Source organism: Pipistrellus hanaki, assembly GCF_964339955.1.
Source record: "Pipistrellus hanaki genome assembly, chromosome: X".
In the NCBI taxonomy this organism is placed as follows: Eukaryota; Metazoa; Chordata; class Mammalia; order Chiroptera; family Vespertilionidae; genus Pipistrellus; species Pipistrellus hanaki.
The window spans coordinates 101,711,891-101,739,448 of record NC_140524.1 but is presented as its reverse complement, the minus strand read 5'-3'; the positions used below and the strand labels follow the sequence as shown (position 1 = coordinate 101,739,448).

Here is a 27,558-nt window from a genome sequence, read left to right as displayed (position 1 = left end):
GTTTGATTCCCGGTGAGGGCACATGCCGGGGTTGCGGGTTTGATCCCCAGTGTGGGGCATGTAGGAGGCAGCCAATCAATAATTCTCTCTCATCATTGATGTCTCTATGCCTTTCTCCCTCTCCCTTCCTCTCTGAAATCAATCAAAATATATTTTAAAAAGAAAAGAAAAGACTAAATTCAGCTCTAATGTTTCTGTAAATGCTGGTAGCTCAACCAAAGGAAATTCAAACTGTTGAGAGAAACATTTTCAGTCTGATTCTCTCAGATGTGGGCCTGGAGATAAGACTCTTAAGGACTGTGGGAACAAGTCTTCAGAGAATGAGCTGTTGGTGGGAGAATTTGCCTCCTGCCTCTTGTAGCACTCAATTCTTCTTGAGCTTTGAGAAGCTGGAAACAATTTTATTAATGAAAACAGGGATGAGAAAGCAATAAAACAGTTTTTTTCTTTCATAAATCTGTCCATCCTACTTGATCCTGAATCACTATTAATGACATTGTCAAACCCTACTCTCACAAATGCAAAATCTGGGTTGCATTTAAGCTCTCTGTGTCCTTGCCCTCCCTGTTCAGAGTCAGGAGATCTCATCTCCATGATGCCCATTCCTTCCTTCCTCTGTCTTCCATTCCAACTGCAATGATTCAAGTTCATTGTCTCTCTGTAGTGGTCATCTGTTTCCAGCCCCCATTTCTCTCTTCTTAGAACAGTTATACCCTAAGTTCCCTCTGGAGAACCAACTGTTTACCAACCCTAAGCTCAAGGGCTCAAGGGTGAAGTGTAACCTAGACCATGTTCTCACTCTGGCCTTTCCCCAATGCCTTCCTTTAATTCATACATAAATATTCAGTGAGTGCTCACTGACTACCCAGCACTGGAATTGGGGATTCAGTTATAAATCAAACAGACAAGAATCCTCATCTCATAGCAGCTGACAATGAATATGAGAAGCCTGACATTAAACAAACAAAGCATAGCATGGATCCCATGAAGAAAAGCAAAGCTAAGAAAGGCAGATGGAGAATTCTAGGGAAGGGAGTACAATTTAAATAGTATTGTCAGGTCAGAGAGAAACTGACTTTTAGCAGAGAACTGAAGTTGATGAAGCAATTACAGAAAGTCATTCCAAGCAAAAGGAAGAAAAAATCCACAAGATCTGGAATCGGGAGCTGCAAGGAGACTAGTGAGGGTGGAACAGAGGGAGAGGAAGGCGGCTAGCCATAGGAAGTGGCTCAGGTAGCCAAGGCCATAGGTTGCAGAGTGTTATGGGTCTGATAAAGATTTCTGTTCTCAATCTAAGTGGGTGGAGAGCCACTGGAGGTTCTGGGCAGAGGACTGACATGAATTGTCATCATTCTAGCTGCTGAGTTGATAACAGATTGCAGGAAAGCAAGAGTGAATCAGGAAGTGCAGATGGGGACTGTTGATACATCTAGAAAGATGCTGGAGTGTTGAACCATAATGGTGAGCTGATGAAAATGATTTGGGTTTTGGAGATAGTAAAGACAGAGATGGTGGCATAGCTAATTTGTGGGTGGAGAGAGAAAAGGAGAGAATGAGTAGTAGAAGGAAAGGAAGAAAGAATGACCAACATTTTGGGCTTAGGCACCTGGAAGGATGGGGTTGCCATTGACTGGTACAGAGAATTGTAGGAGGAAGAGGCCAGGGTCAAGATTAGGAGTGTGGCTTTGATATTAATAAGGCTAAGAGGCCTATGAGACATCTGAATGAAGGAAAGACCTAGTAGGCAACTGGCAATAAAGATCTGGGGTTCCCGGGGGAGGGTTGGGCTGGACATAGAAATTTGGGAGACACACACAGATGGCATTTAAAGTTCTTTGACCAAATGCAATATCCTGGGAATGAGAAGGAAAGAAGGAAAGGAACAGGACTTTTAGGTCAAGGCTCAGAGACTCTATTTTCTTACTTTATTGAATACATTAAACAAATAAAAGGACTGATAATTTTTATTGTAATTAATATATATATATATATATATATATATATATATATATATATATATATATAATTGATTATTTACAGAGAGGAAGAGGGATAGAGTTAGAAACATTGATCAGCTGCCTCCTGCACACCCCCCACTGTGGATGTGCCCGCAACCCAGGTCCATGCCCTTGACCAGAATCAAACCCCGGACCTTTCAGTCCATAGGCTGACACTCTATCCACTGAGCCAAACCGGTTTTGGCTTATTGTAAATTTTTCAAATAACATGACCAACAGATAAGCATGCTTATATCAATTTTTTCCCAAAAGGTAATACCTAAAATGAGAAGGGAAAATGAAAAGCGAGAGTACTCAGTTTTAAAAAAATAAATAGCAAAGCAAAAAATAACAGAGGCCCAAAATTACATAAGCAAATTATTAAGCATGTGTATTTTCATCCAGTTAGTTTAATTTTAAAATTTCTATTCTTAGACCAGGTAGTAATTTATTTATTTATTTATTATTATTATTTTATTTTTATTTTTTTTTGCTACAAGCACCAAAAAATAAGTAACTAGCATGCAAGTTCTTCTAAGTAGTGGTATCACAATATTTATTCTTTCAGAGTATATGGTGGGTCTAATAGTAAATTAACTTGGATACATAATTAGAATAGGTAACAGGAAGTATCATTATTTAAAAAATAATTTTCCATAAATTTTGTTAAACTACCCTGCAATTTAAAATTTTCACTCATTTCACTAGGCCTGATTGCAAACCAATTATAATTACTGAGATTTGTTTTATATATTATACTAGAGACCAGGCGCACACAAAATTCGTGCATGGGGGTGGTCCCCTCAGCCCAGCCTGCACCCTCTCCAATCTTGGACCCCTCGGGGGGTGAACCTGCAGGTGGACATCCCTCTCACAATGCTGGACTGTTGGCTCCTAATTGCTCACCTGCCTGCCAGCCTGGTCACCCTTAACTAGCCCCCCTCCACTGGCTGGGCTGCCTCACATAGCCTGCTTGTTCAGTTGTTTAGTCATCCCTCACTAAACCCCTGCCAACCTGATTGTAGGCAGCCATCTTGTGAGGGCATGAGGTTTAATTTGCATATTACCTCTTTATTATATAGGATGTGACTTTTACTTGGTATTGTAGGTCAGGGCACATACCTAGGTTGTGGGTTTGATCCCCGGTTGGGGTGCATGCAGGAGGCAACCGATCAATGTTTCTCTCTCACATCAACGTTTCTCTCTCCATTTCTATTTCTCTAAAATCAATTAAAAAAAGGAATGGTTAAGAAAATTGGGGCCATTGGGAAAATGAATATAAATAATTTGAAATGATACCTGGAGCTGAGTTAGTATCCCGACAACAGTATCCACTCCGGTTTTCCACCTCTAATTTTTGTATATATTTGCACACTTCACTGGCTCTTATTTAATAACAATTTCAAATGAATTGCTCAGTTAAATTTGATGAGCATTCATTTTCTATTGATTTAGATACCTAATAAAGAAACAGAAGTAAAAGGAATAAATTTATAGGAAAAAAGAGCTAACAGTAAGTAATATCCAGGTAGGTTGTTCCCATAAGCCTTCCTTCTCAGGAATTAGGATGCCATTGAAAAGTATCCGACTAAGAGTTGATAGCCCCTGAGGTCCAAGTTTTGGCTCTGCTGCTTATAATGAATGTAAACTTAGATACATGAGCCATCTTCTGTAGGATTCTGTTTCAGCATCTGAAAATCCAGGCATATCCTATCTATTCTTTAAGGAGGTATTATGGGGATCAAAAGGGCTAGAAGATTTGAAAGTACCTTACCAACTGTAAAGAGGTTTAGAGTTAAAATATTTTATTAGAATAGACAAATTAAATACTTAAAAAGAAAAAATACAAGCAGATAACATGGAGATGGCCAATATTTGCTTTGCAATTTTCTTCTTGACTAAGCCATTCATTGCTGCCTCTTACCCTGTGTGCTCATGGAGAAGCATCACTTTCTTTTCTTCTGCTTAACACTTGTGGTGGGTAACTAAGTTATAGGATTTTCTCTTGATATGTCTCTGCTCCTAACCTCCCCCTGAATTTTTAGAATTATATTTTTTGACTTTTTAAAAATATATTTTATTGATTTCAGAGTTGGAAGAAGGGAGGAGAGAGAGAGAGAGAGAGAGAGAGAGAGAGAGAGAGAGAGAGAGAGAGAGAGAGAGAGAAAGACATTAATGATGCAAGAACCATTGATTGGCTGTCTCCTGTATGCCTCCTACTGGAGATCGAGTCCAGAGCCAGGGTATGTGCCTTCACCAGGAATTGAACATGACCTCCTTGTTCATAGGTTGATGCTCAACCACTGAGCCATGCCAGCGGGGCCATTTTGTGACTTCTTGGCCCTTCAACTGCAATGGTCTTAAAGTCAGACTCTGTGTAGCTTCTCCCTTCTGGTTCCTTCTCTTCCATCAGACCTCAAGCCTTTGGGTTGGTCACAATATTAGAAGATAAATTTCCAGAAGTCAGAGATTATCTGATTTGCTAATCTGGAATTCATACAGACTCTTACAGTTGTAGTTCTGTCAGCTACCTTCCTCTGCAGCCAAGGCAAGATCACGTGTGTCAATCCTGACCAAGGTACCTCAAGGTGGGTCTTGCAGGAGATTTTGGAAAAGGTTCCCCTCCATATTGCAAAGAGATATAGGAGAGGAATCACCTCCATTACTAGATGTGATGATGGCTGCAAGAGAGGCTGGAAATGACTGCAGTATATTGCAGTGTAGAAGTGTGAGTAAGCTGTAGAAACATTGTCCTCCTAGGCTTTTGATTGTGCAAGATAATAAATCCTGATGTTTTCAGTCCCTTACAGTTGTTTTATCTCCTCTGTGCAGTTAAATGCTTCCAAAATAATGCCTCCCTTTTCCCCCTTTTCCAGGTTGTCCCACTGGATAGAGTATCAGCCTGTGGACTGAAGGTTCCCAGGTTCTATTCTGGTCAAAGGCACAGGCCTGGGTTATGCTCTCAACCTCCAGTAGGGAGCATGCAGGAGGCAGCCAATCAATTATTCTCTAACATCATTGATGTTTCTCTCCTTCTCTAACTCTGCCTTCCTCTTTTGAAATCAGTACAAATATAAAAAAAGAAAACCAAATTATTTTTCCATTAGATATATATGTAAATTGAATTAATCCATTACACACAAACACACACACACACACACACACACACACACAGGATTCCCTGGTTTAAGATTTTTACATATAATATATATATATTACTGTTTAATCTAGAGAGAAACATTTGTTTACTTACATTTATGGAACCACCACATGCTAGGCTTAAATGAATCACATTTCCCATTCCCCACTCCTTTCAGGGGCATCCTTCAAGAGGACAGGATGCAGCATCTTGGACTTTTCACACATCCTTGCCTCCCACATGCTATCACTGGCCAACCACTCTTCATTTATCCCAATCAACAACCATTTTCTACCTCTTCAATTGCCTGTGGTTGTTGTTTTGTGAGCATGTTCACACCCTTACCAATATTGGTGTTCTTGATGGCCTCTTTATGTTGTAAAATTGTGCTATTCAGATTTGGCCACCAACAAAAACATTCTCTCCTTTGTTCGTGGCATGAGAGATGCTTTGTGTCAGGGAGAAGTATCAGCAGGAAAGGGTTGTCAGGTCAAGAACTGGTGTTTTATTCCACAACTGGTATAGCTTTTCCTTGAACAGTTTGGTCTAGAACCAAATTGTTTGATATTGAGATATTAGAGAACTGAGGTATGACTGTCACTGTTTCACTGATGGTTCACTACAAGTTACAGTTGCGCCATACCAATGTCAATATTAGTAATAAAGGAAATTGGGTATTATCTTCATAATTTTTCTATAAATCTAAAACTATTTTAAAATAAAACATTCATTAAAACAGGACATGACATACTAGGTAATGGTGATATCTGGGGGATAGTGGAATGGACCACTGAATGATGGGGGTGTATGGGAAATGGCTTAGAGGAAACACCACCTCTCTGCCATATGCTGGACAATAACTGAACCAGAGGAAATGAGGGAGAGAGGTCAGTTGGAGAAAAACTTTAGGCGGTATTGAGGAAGCTCCCCTTCCTCTAAAAACCAGAGCATCTGAGTCCTCTGCATCCTCTCCCACCTCCCCCTCCTGGATGGTCAAGCTGAGGCTTTGTGATGTCAAGCCATACCATGGCAACCACTGACGGTTGGCCAATCAGAGCTGAAGGGTGTGGCCCCCCATTGTCCTAGAGAGTATATATAGAGGCCAGGAGCCTTGGAGTAGGGTCTGTTGCTACAACAAAGCCAAAGTTACTAAGAAAATACTGTAGACTAGTTTAGATAAGGAATCAGATTCTAACCACAAGGATGGAGGAAGATACTTCAAGTACTAAAGTTAACTGGAAGTTAGTTGACCCACTCAATGACAAAGAGAAGAAGAAGGTCAGTTACCCTACTCATATGCTTCCTCTTCCCCAGTAATTCCTCACCCAAGATTCTGGCCTTGTGCTTTTTTGGCACAGACACTTCCTCATTCAATCCCTTGTCATTCTATTATGAGCCCCTTCCCCACCCATTTCCCAATTTCTCCCCCAAAACCAATGTCTTTCTGGGTTTAACTTATTTCCCAACTAGGTAAAGAAGATAATGACTTTGGTGAATTCCGTCCTTAAGAAGAATAAGGACAAGAAGCCTAAAGGCAGAAAGAGAAGGATAAATGTATTTCACTGCAGGATGGGCACACAACCTCCAGTAAGCGAGCCAACAAACGAACAAGTACAAGTTCCTGAATGTTCTTCTTCCACAAGTGATGCCCAGGCCCAACAAGAAGAAGACCCTTAAAAATGTTTAAGAAATGGGCATTATGAGATCAAAACATAAATGGTCTCCTTAAATAAATACCAGTTTTGTGTATAAAGCAAATGTGTTTGTATTTTTGTGTGTTCTCTGATGATGGGGAGGGAGCAGAGGGGGCAGGTATGTGAGAAGGGAGGGATGTAGAATTCTACAAGTTTGGGCACCAGACCAGCCATTTCAAAGTTAGCCAGACCCTGAGAATAAGGACAAAGTGAAGACTGCGGATGGTTTTTTTCTTTTACACTTTATTATACTCCAAGGAAGTAAGGAAGTTGTTGTTTCTGCTTGTGTTTGGCATTGGGGGTCGGGGGTGGCGATGGTAGGGCTGATGGGGAACAGGGTGTTGTGTGAGGGTTGGCAGTGTGTAATAATGAATCTGATTTCCAGTTTAGGTGTTAGACTATGGGCAGCTTTAAGCCTCATTCCTTTCTCTTCCCCATCCAGCCAACGTTTGGAGAATGTGATAAAAAGGGGTTTCTTATAATAAAATAGATACAAATATGTCTGAACTTGACCATCAGAACTACTGTATTGCCTCATTTCCCATAGCCAAAGCACCTATTGTCCTAAAGTATTTTCTAGTGCATAATGGCAATCTGAACTAATGAATAACAAAATAAATATTTTGCCCTTATAATCAGCGTGACAAAATGTTACCTGTGGACCTCCCCTCTACTTACCAAATAACACCTTTCACCCTTGTTGAAAAAGGACCCAAAGTAAATGGACACAGGACCTTCACAGATAGACACCCATTATAGAAGACCTAGTTAGAGAAGGTATAACTGTTCCTCCTGCTTCTGAATTTAATAGCCAAATTTGACTTGCTCTTAAACCTGGAAGTATGATTGGCGCCTCAGTGTGAATTTTAAGGCCATTCATGTCATGGTCACACCCATTAGGGATCCATCTCTAATATTATTAAAATTACTGCTTCTACAAAAACAAAAAACAAAAACTGGTAAATAATGAGCAATCATAGCAAAGCATTTGACTGACATGTTCTACTCAGTACCTATTTCAACAGACTGCAGCTACACGTAACCTTCACCTTTAGAGATATAATATACTTTTACCTGGGTACTCAGTAGGGTACCTCTCCATTCCTGTTGTCTTTTATTGTCTTTGTAGACAGTATCTCCACCACATCTAGTTTGGCAAATTAGTCAGTTTAACACATTAACATAGAGTGTCAGGAGGCCTCCTTAAAGTAGTCCTCAGTCATGTTTCTCAGCCTGGACCTATGTGTGAGTCTCAGATTGAATCCTTTGTCTCAGTCCCAAAATAAGATGTGACTGACAGTGGTTACCTTGTGAACATTCATTGCGTCTTCAGCAGTTGTTGGTCCCCTTTCTATAAAGAGCTTGGTTGGACAGCCCATTTAATACAAGTCCATGGGGTAGTCCCTCGTGGAGGAAGAATAGTTACTAATGAAGGTACTGACTAGGTTTGACCTTCTCTGGATTAAAAAAAAAAAAATATGAGAGTAGGAGAGAAAGTCTGTGAAGTGTAATCAGGAAACACACATACACACCCCACATGCAACCTGGGAAGAGCCAGATGTTGGAGTGAAGTGTGATAGAGCATCAAGCTGTGGACTGAAGGTTCCCGGATTTTATTCTGGTCAAAGGCACAGGCCTGGGTTGTGCTCTCAACCCCCAGTAGGGAGCATGCAGGAGGTAGCCAATCAATTATTCTTTAACATCACTATTGTATTGCCTCAATTTCCCATAGTTAAACAGCTATTCTAAAATATTTTATAATAATAATGACAATCTGAACTGATTAGATTGCTTAATATTATGTAAGGGTGTCTGAATGTATTTGGAGGGTCAGAATTCATTAAATTTAACAAATTTTTCCCAAGTGCCTGATACATGCCAGGCAGTATGTGGCGATTGAGGCATATTAATTAATAATATAACCAAAGAGCCCCAAAGGGCTTTGTTAAAGGATGACTCAAGGAAGGAAGATGAAGAAAAAATCACAGAATGTGCTTTATGGCAGGAGGTTAAAAAAAAGTAGAAACAGCTCAGGTATAATACGGTTGTGTGTTTGTTTTTCACCATGTAAATTTTTTTATCTTTAGAATCAGGCAGCTGGGCTCAGTTTAGATGATCCCAATTTTGTTGGCAACCTCCAAAGCATCATAATCAGGAGCCAGTCAAACATATGCCTTCTTCTTTCCATCAGGCCTGATCAGAGGGTTGACCTTGGCCACATCAATGTCATAGAGCTTCTTCACAGCCTGTTTGATCTGGTGCTTGTTGGCCTTGACATCCACAATGATCACCAGTGTCTTGTTTCTTCTAGCTTCTTCATGGCTGACTCGGTGGTCGGGGCGGGGGGGAGGGAGGGAACCTGATGATAGCACAGCAGGCAGGCTTGTCCTCCTGGGTGCACTCTTCTGAGGATATTTAGGCAGCCTCCGGAGCCTCAGTGTCTTTGGTTTTTGGCCACCGGAAGGTGGGTGATGTGTGGATCTTCTCTTTGTGGCTGTGGACGCTTTTCTGTACTGCGTTCTTCACCTTCAAAGCCTTTGCTTTGGCTTTGGCTTTGGGAGGGCAGGGGCGTCTTTCTTAGCTTTCAGCGCCATATTGGTTAAAAGGGAGGTATGTTCCCTTACATGCATGTGCTGCCAACAGTGCACAATTCTGTCTTTGTGAGCAGGCTCTAGCAGGAACATGCACTGGCTCTTGCAGCCATGTGCTGGCCTGGACTTCAGGCAGGTTAGTGTTATGAACAGTCTAGAGGGATTGATCCCATTAATGCCTCCTTGACTCTTCCCTTTCAAGCTGGCTAAAATGCTCTCTTTCTTCCTTGCAAAGGAACTCTGTATCTGAAATGCCACTCTGAAACACCTGTCCTATGTGTGAGCAACATGCTCTAGAGATCATTCACATGGTTGCTATATCGCTGGGGCAAAAACGTTGGCTTATTTTCCATGAAATGGTGGTGAAATTTACATAAGCCCGTGATGTCCATAAGTGGTGGCAACCTCACGCACGTGCACAGTGGTTCTTTAAAAGGCGGTTACGTAAGCTGGAAATGGAAATGGAAATCCTATTTCACTTTCCGGATATGTTGGTGGGGGGCGCTTCTTATTTGATGACCTGGATTGCTGCCTGCAGCCTTGGACTTGGCATGCAAATGGGGATTTAAGAAAATGCAATTTGCTTTGGGGAATGAAGAGAACACAAAGCAAAGCTTGGCTTCAGAGCCTGGAATCCTCGGCCTGGCCTCTGACCCCTTTTCCCAGGAGTCCTCATTTGAAATTTCCCACATGCTGTGCCGGTCCCCAGCTCAGGCTGCTGCAGCGCCGGGTGGGAACCCTCTGGCCTTCCCACCTCTCCACTGCACCCGGACTTTTCACGGCCCATGGGTGCTGCCTTCTCTCCTTCCCCTCTCTCCAAAAAGCAGCCCTAGTAGGCACTGTGTGATATCAACCCTCAGAAGGAGCTGGCAGTTTTCTCCAATCTTCTCTGAGGTTCTTAATTCCAAGAGCAAGGATGAGTTTTCTCTGGGATTCCCAGTACCAGTTACAGAGGCAGCAGCTTTCAGACCCATGAATGTGTGAGCGAGATGGTTAGTGCACGCTTCTGCCTCCTGGCGAGGCCCAGGGCCATTTATAGACATCCATGCAGCATCCTTCTCTTTCATTCCCAGTGGTCCCAGAGAGTAAGTATCATTTTACAGTTTTTATTTTATTTTTTAATATATTTTATTGATTTTTTACAGAGAGGAAGGGAGAGATATAGAGAGCTAGAAACGTCGATGAGAGAGAAACATCGACCAGCTGCCTCTTGCACACCCCCCACCGGGGATGAGCCCACAACCAAGGTACCTGCCCTTGATCAGAATCGAATCCGGGATTCTTCAGTCCGCAGACTGATGCTCTACCACTGAGCCAAACCGGTTTCGGCCATTTTACAGTTTTTAAATGGTTGTTGATATTAGAAATGGGGGTGAGGGTAATGTTAAAATATGTACACAGATAATAATTTAATAAATTATTTATAAAATAAATAAATTAAAAAAATAAAGGTAAAGGAATCGAAGGAGTGTAGACACTGAACCAAAAATAAACCAACAACAAAATGCAGGTCACGCTGTTATACAGAGTGGTCAGGGTGTGCTTCCTTGCAAAAGAGATACTTTAACCATGGAGACACTTCATTTTCTCAACATGGCCTTCCTTCCTTCTTCCCTTCCTTCCTTCCTTCCTTCCTTCCTTCCTTCCTTCCTTCCTTTCTTCCTTCCTTCCTTCCTTCTTTCCTTCCATTTCAATTCAAACTGGCCTCATCCAGCACCTGACTCACCTGCCTCCTTCCCCTTGCACATCCACTCTCCTAATCACTGAGCCCTCAGGACAAAGAGGTTCTAGTTGGCATAAAAATTTAGGAATAAATCCTTGGGTCTGTTGCCCACAGAGACAGGGTTTCGATCAAACTAAAGATAACACCGAGGCTTCAGTTGTGTTTCAGCTCCAGGCTCCAGGCCCAGATAAACAGTAACACAAGACTGAACGATGCCATGGCTGATATCAGCACAATCACTGATCAATTACTGTGTTTCCCTGAAAATAAGACATCCTCTGAAAATAAGACCTAGTGCATGGAAAGATAAGACATCCCCTGAAAATAAGACCTAGCGCATCTTTGGGAGCAAAAAATAATATAAGACACTGTCTTATTTTCAGGGAAACAGGGTATCTTAGCACCAAGTAATTGGTAGAGACTACGACCAGACCATGACCCTGACCGCAATCCTAACTCCCTTAGTCACCACGATTAGTGATTCTCCCCTATAGAACCCATTCCCCGAAAGCCACCAGGGAGCCAGGCTTTGGGCATTAAATGCTTACCTGTCTCTGGGTACAGGCCACTTCCGGAAAATAAACCCTTACTTCCTTTGCTGCAAGAACCTGTTCGTGCCCTATTAGGCTCCAATGCATGAGGGCAAATGGACCCTTTTAGTCTGGCAGCAACACCTGCTTTGACAGGGCAGACATCTTATCAATGTCATACAATAATAGCAGCAATCTTCTTTTTTTAGTGCCTGGTATATGTCAATTCTTGTCCCAAGTGCCTTCATATGTCATTTCTAATTCTCAAAATAATCCTATAGATAGCTCCATCTTTCTCTTTTTACAATAGGAAAATGAAGTCGTGGGAAAGTTAAGCATGGGGCCAAGATCACACAGCAAATATATGCCGGAGCAGAGATTTGAATTCCGGTAGCAGTAGCGCACCCCAAAGCTCACAGTCTTCCCCCCATCTTTCTCACATGTGGTTTCCCGAGGTATGATTTTAAAAAAAAATTTTTAATTTTATTTTTTTATTAAATTATTATCTGTGTACATATTTTACCATTGCCGTCCCCCCCCCCCCCCCCCCGCAGTGTGATTAGAAAAGTAGCAGAATGGCCTGGAGACATTCATTAGAAAGTCCAGACTCCTGGGCCCCAACCCAATAGGATTCTCTGGAATTTGGCCCAGGAATCTGAATATATGACACATTTCCTTGGGAGTCTGCTGCATGCTTTGGTTGGAGAATAGTGACTACAATCTGCTGCCTTGGTGGGCAATGCTCAGTAAAGTACCCAAGATGGCTGCCATCAGAATCAGCTCTAGGGTTTGCAACACGGAGCCTAAAAAGCACACAGTTGGTGCAAAAGACTGTCCTAGTCGGACTCTCGAATCTAGGCAGCTCTTCTGTCCTATGGGACAAAGCCAGATTCCTCTTTGCCCTTTCCAATTACCTCAAATACTGGCCAGTTGGAAGAAACATCAGGAAATGAAGGACATTATTAACACTCAGAACAAACTCTGGATCCCTGCCAGGCCTCTGTGGGTTTTTATATCCCTTCCATCAGTTCTGCGGAATTGCTGCCTCCAGGGTACATTCTGCCTTCAAGGACAAACACACAAGCACCTTTTCTAATAAATCTTCCCTTCTAGTGCCCATGGCAAGCGATGTCTGGTTCTGAGCTCATAAACCCTTCCAAGGACTGGGAAACTGCACAATTGTGAACTGCCTTTAGCTCGTAGGTCCAGTCTAGCTTTATTCTTTCTTGCTCGGAACTACTGTACTAATTCTGAAAGTTTCCTAAAAACAAAACAAAATGAAGCAGCTATATCCATCATTGCATTTTTGTCCACCCACATAGACCAGCTTTGCCAACTAGCCACCAGCTTTGGTATAACCAATAGGATTTTAAAATACCAAATATGCCAAGAGAATCTACGAATTGATGAGTTTAATTTTCTTCTGTGCTTTATGGAAAGTTAGTGCAAGGGCACAGAATCCTGAAGGTTTTAGAACTAGAAGAGATCTTGGTTAATCATTTATTCTAACCCAATCCTCTGATAACTAAAGAAATAGAAATCTGAGAACATGAGGTCACACAGTTCATGCATAGCAAAGACTTTTATAGCAAACAGAAGGTTCCACAGCCAGTTTTCCTTTTACTGACCCAGGCTTCATATACAATAGTTTACCCATCACCCCTGTCACATAGAAAGTATAGATTTATATTGTAATCACTGTCTCTTTTCTCATTTGGAATTCCCATAATCCATGTAAGGAGATTAAGAATGCTTACATTAGTGGTTAACTTATTTTGAGAAAGCTATCCTTAATTCCTTCCTGCCCAACCTTTTTATACATAAACTTTATTATTAGTAAACTTCAGTAATATGGAAATCATATGTCATAAAACTACCATTGAGTCATTTATTAATTCAACCAATATTTCTTTGTTCTACCAAATGCCAGGCACAGATGTAATGCAGTCAAGAAAGTAGATGGAAAAGGACAAAAAGTCACCCTGTCATGAAGTTTATATTCTAATGGGCAGACACTCAACAAACAAGAGAAATGAGTAAAATCCTGTATTGGTCGTGGTGAGTGCTAAGGAGGAAAGGCAGGAAAAGGGAAGAGGAAATGAGGAAGGTGTACAAGGTAGGGAAGGGCCTGTATTTAGACAAGGTGGCCAGAAAAGGCCTTAGTGAGGAGTAGAGACCACAACTGGGAAACCAATATATGAATTATCACTCAGGAGAGTCTTGACATCAATTCTACAGAGAGCGGCAAAGATCAGATTTGGAAAAGGTGGAAAACTGCTGCTTTTCTGCTGTTTTAAGTAGCCCGGGTGGCAGGAAATGGGAAGGAGAGGAATGACACAATTAAAATGTGGCCACCGTATTGTCCAGGAGGCCAGGAAGAGGTGTTTTAGTATCTGAGGTGAAAAGAGAGATGCCTGGTGATTAGTGGTTTCATATAAAGAACTCTTCTCAGAATACAGAATTCAGAGAACAGAATTAAGATTGATGAGAGGTATTATTATTATTATTATTATTATTATTATTTTTAATCCAGAGAGCATGAAGTAATGCCAAGACTGCTTGGCAAAATGATATGTGACTTAAAAAGTTGATGCAAAGGTTGATAAGTTCAGTCATTTGATTCACCCAAGTATGTAATTAATTAGGAGGATTTTGGTGGAAGTGTGAAATTTATATAGAGTCAATGGCAAATGCCGCCTTTTTTGAGAGTTGACTCTGTGCAACATAGGAACAGAGTTTCAGAGACTCAATGAGAAGTGTGGCACTGTTCTAGCTCAGAGAACTTTTCACTGTGCGAAATCCATTTCCTGTGCCTCCTGGACATCCAGCAGGAATGCTTTTCCCAGCCTCCTTTGCAATTAAATATGGCTTTTGGGTGAGTTCTTGCCAATGGGATTTGAGTGGGCATGACAAATGTCCCTTCTAGGTTTGGCCCATAAATCTTAGAGGATCGCAGTTTCTCAAAATGCATGGAGCTGGGGTTCCTAAATCATGACATGTAAGGCCATCAAACAAACATTTGATTAAACTTTATGTCAACAAGATATTTATGTGTGTTGCATCCTGAGAGTTGAGCCAGCTCATGTAGCCTAACGAATATCACTACATATTAATTAAAAGGTTCATAGACTTTTATAGTTTGCAGAATACTCTCACATAGCAAATGATGGTGAGAATTGCCTTGGGAAATAGGTCATATTTTTATTTTTCCCACTTCATAAAACTGAAATCGATGCTTATTGAGTATTGAATTGCTTAGTCATGATCACATAGGTAAGACACAGAGGGAAAAGATTTTAAGTCACTGGCTCTCAAATGCACAAAAATCACTGATATAAGACAAAGCATGGAAATAAATCTAAGGCAAGGCATTTGAAAAATATAGACAAAATACTGAGGGGATTCACAAGAGGAGACTAGAACAGTTGCTGGAAGAGACACAATGGGTTCTGGTGGAACAGGTAAGATTCATGGTGAGTATTTGCACACTGACAGGAAAAAGGGGAGAAGAAACATAGAAGACATTTCTGTAATTCTGACAAGCAATATGAGTGGTAAACAGAAATAGAAAAGAGTTGGCATTTGTTCTCATGTTTCAAGGGAAGTTGGAGCAAGCGGTGCAGTTTTCTGAAGGAAAACAGGAACTGGAAATTCAATACAAATCAAAAAAATATTTATTGAGTGCCTGCTAGTTGAAGGGCCTTCCAAAAGTGTCCAGAGGATACAGAGAAGAGATAACAAGGGCACAACCCATGCTCTAAATGTGTTTAGAATCTATTAGGGGAAATAGTAAAAAATGACTATAGCACAATGCTAAGATAAGCATCAAGAAGAAGAATAATGTGCTTCATGAGACAGAGAAATAACATGGGTAAGTGGCATGAGAAGGACACAAAAAACATAGGTAAAGCTTCATGGAGGAGTTAAAATGTTCATATTGACCTTTGAGGAGGTGCCATCTCTGAAGATGGTATGAATATATCAATTCCTGAGGGTCACATATAATTCCAAAGAGAATGGTTTTGTCAATATTTCGAGCAAGGATACTGTTATATGAATAAGTGACTCCGAATGTGACCATTGTTTAGGGTGCAACAAAATGAAAATTATAATTTGAATATGTTTGCTTAAACCTGGAATCACAAACTTACAGTGATATCATAGGCTATAAATTTATTTTCCTATTGAAACTGCATGCCTTCCAATGAATCCAGTGATCAGCACTATAGACCAGAAGGGGGTGCGTGTGAGTTACACTGGGCCACCAAGAGGTGATGAATAGACAGCTTACCAAGATGCCTTGCCAAAGAAGGACCACCTACCATGAACAGGGTTTCATAATTTTCAATCATCTTCTGCACCACAGCAATGATGGCCGTGCTTTCCTCAGCCCGGGCCGAACTCTGGACGGAGAATTCTTTGTCTGATGACTTCTGCTTGTGCAGCAGGTTGGGTCCAAATATGGTGGCCAAGTTCAGAGATGTCATTTTGTTTCCCGTGACCTACAGGAACAGAGAATGAAAGAACAGAGTGGCTCAATAACCAATGGAACCTTTCCTTTCCTTTTTTCTTTCCTTGCAAGGACTGCATCACCTCTGGCAGAAGTGATGAGAGGTGCCATCCTTTTCCTTTTGCTTCATGTCTTGGATTGGAGCTCATGGCACAGTGGCCATTTCAATAGCATACTGAGTAAAGTTTTACAACTCTAAGTGATTTGTTGTGAAACTGGTACAAGATACAAAACTTCTATCTTGTCTGTCCTTTAAAAATATTGATATCCATCCCTAACTGGCTCAGTGGACAGAGTGTTGACCTGCGGATTTAAAGGTCCTGGGTTCGATTCCAGTCAAGGGCATGTACCTTGGTTGCAGGGACATCCCCAGTGTGCAGGAGGCAGCTGATGGATATTTCTCTCTCCTCAGTGTTTCTAACTCTCTATCCCTCTCCCTTCCTCGCTGTAAAAAAGCAATAAAATATATTATAAAAAATATTGATATCCATCTATCCATTTATCTATCCATTCAACCATTCACCCTCTATGTACCCCTTCATCTATCAATCCATCATGTCTCCATCCACTCAGCATCTACCACAGGTCGGGCATTTTTCATGGATTCTAATTATTGACAAAAATTTCCCACAAGGATCACAGCATTGTCCTTATTTTAAAAGTTCACATTCTGGAGGGAAAAGAGACTTACAAATTCTAAGTAGTGAGTACAAAGTATGAAGTTATCAACTCTGGAGGCTGCAGGGACACTCCAAAGAGGAGGGGCAGAAGGCGGTTTCCCAGGGGTGACAATGCCATGTGCAAAGCCAGGAACATGTCAACATCACAAGGCACCTCGGGAAGGGCTGTGTGGCAGAGGGTTCTCAAGGAAAGGCAAGCAAAGCCAGGGAGGAGTCACTGCCACGTGTCCTTTGTGGGGCAAAATGGCCCTGGCTGACCACCAGTGGTCTAGGCAATTTTTTTCTTTTTTAATCCTCACTGAGGATATTTTCCCACTGATTGAGAGGGTGAAAGGGAGAGGGAGAGACAGAGTGAAACATCGATGAGAGAAACACATCAATGAATTGCCTCCTGCATGTGCCCCTATCAGGGTTGGACCGGGGAGGAGCCTGCAACTAGATAACGTGCCCTTGACCTGAATCGCATCTGGGACCCTTTAGTCTACACAGGCTGATGCTCTGCCCACTGAGCCAAACTGGCTAGGGCTAGGCAACTTTTTATTTCTCTTGTTGATATTGAAAATCCAGTAATTCCTGCATAAGCATGGGGACTGTGCTGCTTGGGGGGAGAGAGGGACTGCACAATGTTTGAGTCGCAGCTGGGTACACAGCACAGAGTTCGAGTTCTGAGTCACAGCCAGGACAAAGTTGCCTGTGTCCCGCTCTTGTGGGGAGGAGCCTTGAAGTGGTGGCCACCAGGCCTGCGATCCCAGGGTGGAACATGGGGACATTATTTTTAGAAAGTGAGCCTGTTTGCAGGTTTGCCGCCAAGGAAAATGCTTTCACACGGTAAACACTGGGGTTTTTAAGAAAGTGCCCTTTATGTATGACTGCTGAGTTATTTTTTTCCCTTTGTTTTATTTCGTTGATATAAAATCTGACAAGTGTTCGTTTTATTTTTCATGTTATTTCCTCCAAGTTCATGGCGAAGGATATAGCCAAATACGTGCCATTTTCCAGCTCATCTCTCTAGAACTCTGAAGCATTTGGAGTGAGTTCCTTTCCCCTATTAATGTGATAGCAGAGCTTTCTTGATTTTTTTTTAAATATTACCAAATAAAAGATTTTCTTTTTTTTTTTTCTTTTTCCTTTTGGCTTAAACCACATACATTTACTTCTCACAGCTCTGGAGGCCGGGAAATCCAAGTTCAGGGTGCCAGCCCATTGGATGTCTGGTGAGAGCCCTGATCCCAGGACACAATGGCTGTCTCCTAGTTGTCTCTCAGATTTTGTTTTCTTTGAAAAGAATGTTTCACACAAGGAGGATCCAGAGCTCTGTTTCCGCTGTCTCCTTCTCCTGTTGCTATTCTGGGAAAGCAACACAATCTGTCCGTAACACTGCACATGGCTTCCAGCTGCAGACCACGCTGCTGTGGTTTGTTAGCGCTGTTCTGTTTCTGTTTGACTATGCTTTTAATTGGAGACTTGTTTGTGGCAGCCTCCACCCTGCTCCCCACGTCTCAGCATGTATAAGGCTATGTCTAGGTCATAGAATGTGCACTTGTGTTTGGTTCCTTATTTCATTATCAGCCAGCCAATTCAAGGCAAAATTCTATCTCTACTAGATAAGCATCCTAGACAATTTTTAAAAAATATATTTGTATTGATTTCAGAGAGAGAGGGAGAGGGAAGAGAGATAGACACATCCATGATGAAAGCGAATCATTGATCTGCTGCCTCCTGCATGCCTCCTACTGGGGACCGAGCCCACAACCCGGGCCTGTCCCCTGACTGGGAATCTAACTGTGACCTCCTGGTTCATAGGTCGATGCTCAACCACTGAGTCATATCAGCTGGGCCCTCTAGATCATTCTAATCCTAATGTGAACAGCTCACCTTTAGTGAAATTTTACCATGTCTAGTCACTGGGCAAGGGACTTCCCAGAGCTTTTTCTTTTTTCTTTTTTATATTTTATTGATTTTGTACAGAGAGGAAGAGAGAGGGAGAGAGAGTTAGAAACATCGATGAGAGAGAAATATCGATCAGCTACACACTCCCCACTGGGGATGTGCCCGCAACCAAGGTACATGCCCTTGACCGGAATCGAACCTGGGACCCTTGAGCCCGCAGGCCGACGCTCTATCCACTGAGCCAAACCAGTTAGGGCCCAGAGCTTTTCAATTCTTCTTGCTAGAAGCTGGGGAGGCAGCTGCTGCTTTGCCCTTGTTTACAGACAGGGATGTGATGCCTAGAGCCGCAGCCTGGAGCTGGGGAGGCTGAGAAGTGAAGCTGCTTGCTTGGCTCCAGGGAGCCCCATGCTCTTCATCTCTACCCTGAACGCCCTCTCCACCACCCTTCCCCCTGTCACACTCGAGTGGCAGACCCGGTATAGCATGAGATGAAATCCTGGCTTCCAAGCTGGGTGGGGACCAGGGCACTGATCCCGCTGCAGTTCCAAAGCCAACCTCCCATTTCCTGGAGGCGTGCACCTCCTCAAAGGTCAGAATCCTGCCTCCATTTTGGTGGCTAGTGACTTCTTTTTGCCTCGTGGCTATTTGTAAAGGAAAGGCTAGGCTCAAACTCTCTCACCAACAAAAGGGGGTATTCACACCACATTTCCCATTAGTGCCAGAGGGTTCTTGGACAACCTGAGAAACCACTGCTCAAGAGGTTTCAATTATGCTCCGGCAATATTCTCTCTAGAAGAAATGAAATATTTCATACTTCGGGAATTTATTTTTTCCCCTAAGGAGCAAAGCAAATAGCAAACTAGACAAAATGAACTAAAACAAACAAACACAAGATAGAAAAACAACGCAACTCGATAAAATACCACTATTTTTCCCAAGAAAAACGCTGACTGACTAGTGAACATTTTTTCTCATGTCCCTCTTTAAAACAGCTTTGTGATCTTATTGGTTAATGATGCATTGAATTTTTAAGCACCCATTAGGAAATATTATGTACATTTTATAAAGGAGGAAGCTCAAACCTCTTCTCTCCCCTCCCCCCAACCACAACTCTATTTTCCTTCTTTCTTTGTTTTATAAATACAAGGTCATGTAGCAAGGTGCTGGCAGAGCCTGTGTGAGCCTCCAAGCTTTTTGAGTCTCTGGTTCAGTTTTATTCTGTGTTCCAATCCATCACAACTACCCAACAAACAGCTAACACATCTAACACAGACTAACGAACAGGTAAGACAAAAAAGTGAACACTGCTTTGTTTTTTTTTTTTTTTTTACATATATATATTTTATGGATTTCAGAGAGGAGGGGAGAGGGAAAGAGAGAGATAGAAACATCAATGATGAGAGAGAATCATAGATCGACTGCCACCTGCACACCCCCTACTGGGGATCGAGCCCACAACCCAGGCCTGTGCCCTGACCTGGAATTAAACCCAGGACCCTTCAGTCCACAGGCTGACACTCTATCCACTGAGGCAAACCAGCCAGGGCAAAACAGCTTTATTTCTTGACCATACTTCCCAATTTAATTTCTACCTCACTGTAGTCTTATAACCATTTCAAAGAAGCAATGTTCTGCTTGTATTTCTCCTGAAACTATAATTTTTCTTAATTAATCCTTCATTTTGATTCAATGTTTTGGTCGAGTGTCTAGAAACCCTTGGAATCTCTCATTCCCTGTATAACTTCACTGTTACTAGGATATTTTCACATTCCTTAAAATAATTAGTCTTCTAAACCAGTGGTCAGCAAACTGTGGCTCGCAAGCCACATGAGGCTCTTTGGCCCCTTGAGTGTGGCTCTTCCACAAAATACCATGGCCTGGGCGAGTCTATTTTTGAAGAAGTGGCATTAGAAGAAGTTTAAGTTTAAAAAATTTGGCTCTCAAAAGAAATTTCAATCATTGTATTGTTGATATTTGGCTCTGGTGACTAATGAGATTGTCGACCACTGTTCTAAACTATTGTGCAGTGCCAGTTGAAGAATTTGTATTCTCAAAGTTCAGATAAGGCCACTCGGTTCAGGAAGGTTAATAGATTTTTCCACGAACACATGGTATGTGAGTTATAAAGCTACCAAGGGGAATGATTTTGCCTCTTCTCCCACCCACCAGATACTTGGCAATGTCTAGAGGTACTTTTGGTTTTCTCAACTAGAGTGAGGGATGGGAAGGACCAAACCAACTACTATCCAAAATCAAATTACAACTTTATGTAAATTAGAAAATAGTCTCTTCCTCAAGATATTCTACTGCCTTCTGCTTGCTAACACTCTGCAAATATACTCTGACTATGAGGTACATGGCACCTCCCCAGAGTTATGGAATGCACAAATGCACAACCTGCATAACCATAAGTGGATGTTCCCTGTGGGACACTGGGAAAGGTACTTAATGCCTCCAACTCTCAGTTTACTTCTGAAACACGGGGGCAATGAGAGCTCCCTTGTGTAATAAAGAATTCACTATCATATATGAAGTCCTTAGTACATAGCTAGCACATGGTAAGAGACACATACTTGGTTGCTAGTATTTCAGCATGCTAAGTTTCATTTGTACCTATCCAAGAATATCTCCTTCTCCTTGGCATGGGCAATGGAATCTTGTTCAGCATTTGGACTAAAAGACTGTCTGAAATGATTCTAAGAAAGCAAGAGTGAATTCAATTGGACTTTTTGTTTTCCTCAACTTCTCCTTAAGCAGCAGAGACCTAACTTTCTCCTTCTTACACAGTACTTAAGAGACATCACAGAAGCCCTGACACACCTGGAAACGTAGAAAGAGCTCTGTCTTTACCCAATGATTAGGCAGGTGATTCTATAGCCTCTGTTATATCTATAGTCGATAAAGGATGACACCCAGAGGGGTAATATGACTACTTAACAATTATGAGAATTACAGTGTATCCATCAAAGAGCTGTGTCTGATCAAACAGGGTGTCAGTACCATATTATGAAATCTGAAGCCAGCAGAAGCTTCACTGATTATAACTTCTATCCAGATAAATAGCTAACTCAGGAAAGCTCCATTCTTATACCTAAAGGAAGGATGAGGATAAGACATGCAGAATTGCCTTTCTGGATTAAAGTGAAAAAATTATATATAATCATAGCTTTGGGAAAAGAAATTGGGCAAACACAGGATTGAATCTACAACACAGCTGAGTTCTGTGGTGACGTGTGGAAAGCCACTGGCCCCTTCTTGTTGATTTATAACGGGTGTTAGCATATTGAAGGGTCTGAGATCTCCTGGAGATTCAAGGGAAAGGAGAAGTATGGCTGCATGGTATCAAGAAGGGAAATAGGTCTCCTGTTAAAGTGAAGATTAGATAGGTCGCTTGCTAAAAGGTCACTTAAAATCGAAGCAAGCATCTCTCTTGTCCAACGCACACATCTAAAAACACTTTGAAGCATATGAGGATGACCAAAGTGAACCAGAGCCCAAGAGCTCAGATGTGGGAGGCTTTCAGGTCCCTCCTCCATCTGGTTTGGAAGCAGGGTGCTCTTCCATTGCATTGAGCCAGTCCCTATTTGGGGGGAAGGGTTTAAGGCACATGTGTCAAACACAAGGCCCGCGGGCCAAATCCAGCCCGCCAGGCCTTGCAATATGGCCCGCACCGTGCTGTCATCACTGCACTCCGCTGTCAGTTTATGACATTGTCAGTTTATGACTGTTCAGTAAACCTTTCGGCCCGCGATTTAGGCTGGATTTTAGATTTTGGCCCCTTCTCTGATTGAGTTCGACACCCCTAGTTTAAGGAGAGAAAGAACCTCTCAAAAGGAAGATAGTAGACTTCTAGCTATAGGGCAGAAGGGAGCTCCAAGAACAAACAGGAAGAATACAGAGGTGACATCACATTTCAGCTCAAGTTAAAGAAGCAAATCAAATGAACTACAAGGACAGCAATCTCCCCTCATCTCCATTACTCCATGTTTTCACGATTGTAAGCACCTCTATAGCTCATTGTTTGTCTGCTTCACACAAATGGAAATTTGAGGTCTTGAGGTAAGGCATCATCATGAAAAATGACTGCCTCATTGAGAAGCATCATTGAAATATAGGTGGTTAATGCACTTAGGAACTGTCCCTCCAGACCAGGGGTCCTCAAACTTTTTAAAGTGGGGGCCAGATCACGGTCCCTCAGAGAGCTGGAGGGCCGGACTATATGAACTACTAATTCCTACTGTAACACCTCGGCTGCGCTCACTGCCCAAAAAACCTGGCGGGCCGGATCAGACTCCTCTGCGGGCCGCATGTGGCCCGCGGGCCATAGTTTGAAGACCCCTGCTCCAGACAAAACCCTGCATTAGTTCTTCCCACATAGATGGGTTGGGAAAGGGAGGAGTCATTTCCTCCGGGTGAAATGTTTAACCAAATTGATGGGTTGTCTTTTTATTTTATTTTTAATATTTTTATTATTAATTTCAAAGATGAAGGGAGAGGAAGAGAGAGCTAGAAACATCAACGATAAGTGAGAATCATTGACAGGCTGCCTCCTGCACACCCCACACTGGGGATCGAGCCCACAACCTGGGCATGTGCCCTGACTGGGAATCTAACCATGGTCTCCTGGTTCATAGGTCAACACTCAAGCACGGAGCCATGCCAGCAGGGTGATGGCTTGCCTTTTTAAAACAAGCACAGGGAAGAGTCACAATATCTATAGCAGAGGAAGGGTGCATACCTCTTGCCCATCTTTGCTGACGTTGTCATTGGCGTGCCTGGCCACGATGGAGAGGAACTGGAGGAGGCGGTGGAGGGTGTCGCAGTTGCAGGGAGGTAAAAGGTAGATGAGGAGCTGCAAGGCACCCAGTTGTTCCTCTGGCTCCAACACTGAGCAAGGCAAAAAGAGGTGCTCTCAGTCAGTAAAACGGGGGAATGCACACTATTTAGGTTCAGAGAAGGGGCCCTCCTCTCAACTTTCTTCAGAGAGAGATTATTAGGTCACATTTATTTCCTTCACCCCCTCTCCCGCTGATGTAGCAATTTAGCAGCAAGGTTCTATGAAGGATATAAAGATTCATTAGACCCGGGGAAATGTAACATCTAGAGCAAGCATTATAATCCATGCCAGTAATTTCCCTTACTTTCTTCTCCTTTTTCCTGGCATTGCTAATCATTTACTTCATGTATTATTGTCTTTCATTTTTGGTTAATATTTACTAACAATGATTGAGAATTGGCAAACATCTTTAAATTTGAAGTTGAAACTCTTTTCTGTTGAGCAATACAGAAGAGATAGACTTTGGGGGAGCAATAACTAAGACACAGAGCAGGGACTGTGTCTTCTTTCTCTTTTGTGATCCTGTTTGAATCACAGCATTGGAGGAAGAAAGGTATGGAGGCTGACTCAACTCTAACCTATTCTTACCATACCCTCACCTTCCTTTTCTCCTCCATGGGATCTGTCTCAATAGCTTGCACGTGGCCATAGGGAAAGTTCTGGCACAGGGCTAAGCCATATTCCTTCCCTGGAATATTGCCTGTCCCCATTTCTCAATCTGGGACCCTTTCTCACTCCTTCTTTGTGAAAGAAATGCAACCTTCTTTTTAGGCACAGACTCAAACTGAACTCTTGCTATTATTTCAAAGCATCAATACACAGCACTTTCTACTGTCCTAAGGTCATCTGAAAGCATCCCAAATTCTTGGCTGCATCCATTTGTTCTATTGCAACTTGCTTCTTGCTAATTCTCTCCAGGGTGAATCCCAGAAAATTCCCCAAATAACCCACTCATTAGAGGCCGATCAATAGGGACCAAAAGGTATTGTGAAACACATGCACAAGGCTTGGATGAGTGAGTTGGACATCCGGGTAATCCAGGAACACATTCCTACTGATGACTGTATTACGCACAGAGAGTGTTGATGAAAGCGGTGTACAGCTCCCTGGTGAGAAGGGGGTCTGGCATGTCCCTCAGGAACTCCTTCAGTAAGGCAGCCACATCATGAACACTGTGCTCTTCTTCCAGAGAGACGTCAACCCCGCGGTCAAATTCCTCACGCAACTGGAAAGACAACAGTTCAAGTGGCAGTCTCATAACACCATATCTCTATTTTCAGTGCCCAGCAAAAGCAGCACTGTGATTTTAGCATCTGGTATTAAGTTTACGTAGATGAGGAGATATTTCTTTCAGTTAGTTTTAATAATCTGCATAGCCCTAGCTGGTTTGGCTCAGTGGCTAGAGTGTTGGCCTGTGGACTGAAGGGTCCTGGGTTCAACTCTGGTCAAGAGCATATGCCTAGCTTGTGGGCTTGAACCCCAGGAGGGGTGTGTAAGAGGCAGCTGAGCAATGATTCGCATTACTGATGTTTCTATCTCTCTCTCTCCCTCTTCCTCTCTGAAATCAATCAATAGATATGAAAAGATCTGCATAAACTTAATATCCAAGAAGATGTAAACAACATGTTGCCTTGATCTACAGAGTCTATGCAACCCAGCCATGAACATACATGTAAGTACATTATTAAATAGAAGTATCTGTGGGTTTAGCAGAAGGGTTTGATAATGATATCCAGAAGTTGGGAGGAAAAGATAAGGGGTTAGGTCAACTATAATTGTGGGAGGAAGGAATGAATCCATCATACAGCAGTTTTGCATATCAGCATTACTACCACATTAGAATTTTGACATTTTACCAAAGTACTCGACAAGAAAGCAAAGTTTTTCTGCAAACAATGAAATTTAAAACCCGATGAGCCATGCATGACTAAATCTTGAAAGGTGACAATAACTAAATAAAAGCTGCCTTATATTTGTCAAAGTAGCTTAGTAACAGTTCCCAGAAGGTTTCCATGCCTTAAATCATTATTAGCATTCACAGCAGTGGCAGGAAGACACACTAGCCAGAAGGGAGTCATATATCTGCCCCCTACTTTCATCACTGACTGCTCAACTTTTCTTATGTATTGTTCTTGGCTGTATAAATAATTGTGAGTTTATGAATCTATTCAATGCAATGAGCTTCTGTAACAGTTCATGTGTTGAAGCACCTGTTCACCTATCCATTTAATAAAGATGTGATGCATGCTGCCTATGTACCAGGCCCTCAAAGTCTGGTGGTGAATGAAGAGACAAACTCCTAACCCTTCCCCAGCTCTCAAGCTGATAGAGAAACTGGTAATAACCTAGTCATCACAAAAAGGATTAATTAACTGTTAATATTGTGACAATTGTTCTAAAGTAAGAGTGTAGGGTGCTCAGAAGGAATATAACAAGATGAAATGTAAGTTAGAGAATCTTTCATTCTTGAAATCTACATCTAAATGACCACGAATTCTATTGTTATCAGATAATCTCTATGCAGTTTTTCTTTTGCTGGATCCAGATATAACTGAGGAGTAATTTCTGACACCACCTTTTTACTGAAGAAAATGCCCATTATTGTCTTGAACCGCTGTCCAGGCAACTGTTCATTAATGTGCATGAGGCAGCTAGAAAGAAGGCTTTTATTGGTACCATTCCCACTTGTGATCATTTGAACACATCATATTTCTTTTTTAAATTAGTTTATTTGTGGTTAATCCTCAGCCAAGGATGTTTTCCATTGATTTTTTGAGAGAGAGTAGAAGAGGTGGGGAGAGACAGAGAGAAACATCAATGTGAGAAGACACATCAATTGATTGCCTCCCGTAGGCGCCAAGACCAGGGCCGGGGATCGAGACTGCAACCTAGGTATCTGCTCTTGACCGGAATCGAACCTGCAACCCTTCAGTCCACAGAGAGATGCTCTAACCAGTAAGCCAAATCAGCCAGGGCTCGAACACACCCTATTTCTTTTTTTGAACACACACACATGCAGAAAGAATGGACCATGGAAAGAGCTTGGTCTAAATTGTATGATCTTGAATTTAACATTGTGTGATATTATTGACTTAAGTTTCTTAATCTCTCAAATCCTCAAAAGAAGTCATTGAAAGGGGCTACTCAGAGCTGGTGGGCAGATTGAATGAGATGTTTGTGGAAACATCCTGCAGTTCTGCACAGGCCTAAGAAATATTGCGATGCTATCTTCCCTCCTGCAAGTCCTGTTGTGACATAGAACCCAACAGTCTCTTGTGTGACTATGAAAAATAAAAACCAACCAACAAAACAACAGAAAACACCCTTCTTTTGAAAGACCTCTTATTTTGAAAAAAAAAAAAGATAGGTAAGGAGGTATTCAAGCTCACTTAGTTTCAATAATCTAAACATCTCTTCAGCTTCATTCAACTGAAAATAATTTTGATTTGGCTTCATTTTTTAGTTGTTGAGTTGCTTCTTCCTTTCCGTTGAAACCAACACAGGGAAAATATTCTAAATTTTTTTAGCCAACAGATAAATTCTTTTCTCAAAGGATGGTTTGCCTTTTATGACGCCATCACGAACACAGACATCTGCCTGATCTGAGGAACCTGTTCCTGAAGCTCCAATAGCAAGCTTCTGCTGCCAGAATGTGGCATAGTGCTGAAGAAAGTCAAGGCTACAGTCCCACATGAAAAATGAATTGGGGATCCCTCGTTCCATGGAAACTTCATAAGAATTTTTTTATTTTTGAGAATTACAATATTTATTAGGGTCCTAGGGTCATCTGAAAGCATCTTGTTATATGAATGTTAATGGCATTATTCATATTGAATTTTAGTAAAAAATTGGTGCAGTCTAATGATTTTCTATTTCTTATCTCTTACTGATTAGGTACCCTCTGAGTCTCCTGCTTTTACCATTTCAGTAAGGTATCTCTAAACCAGTTTTTCTTGGCTATACACAC

At 41.9% G+C, this 27,558-nt stretch overlaps 1 protein-coding gene and 1 pseudogene across 4 annotated transcripts in view; both read right to left on the bottom strand.

Annotated features, from left to right (window-relative positions):
• Window positions 1-27,558, bottom strand: part of ARHGAP6 (Rho GTPase activating protein 6) — a 468,278-nt gene that overhangs the window by 20,109 nt on the left and 420,611 nt on the right. For all 3 annotated transcript variants that reach the window (XM_084869821.1, XM_084869822.1, XM_084869823.1), the window contains exons 7-9: window positions 24,666-24,816; window positions 23,493-23,641; window positions 15,997-16,176 (exon numbers count right to left, since the gene is read on the bottom strand). In XM_084869821.1, coding sequence (XP_084725947.1) covers window positions 15,997-16,176; window positions 23,493-23,641; window positions 24,666-24,816 — 480 coding nt within the window. The remainder of the gene's footprint in view (window positions 1-15,996; window positions 16,177-23,492; window positions 23,642-24,665; window positions 24,817-27,558) is intronic.
• LOC311615592 (large ribosomal subunit protein uL23-like) lies at window positions 8,939-9,424 on the bottom strand (annotated as a pseudogene). Its single transcript has one exon. The product of its transcript is annotated as a large ribosomal subunit protein uL23-like (transcript).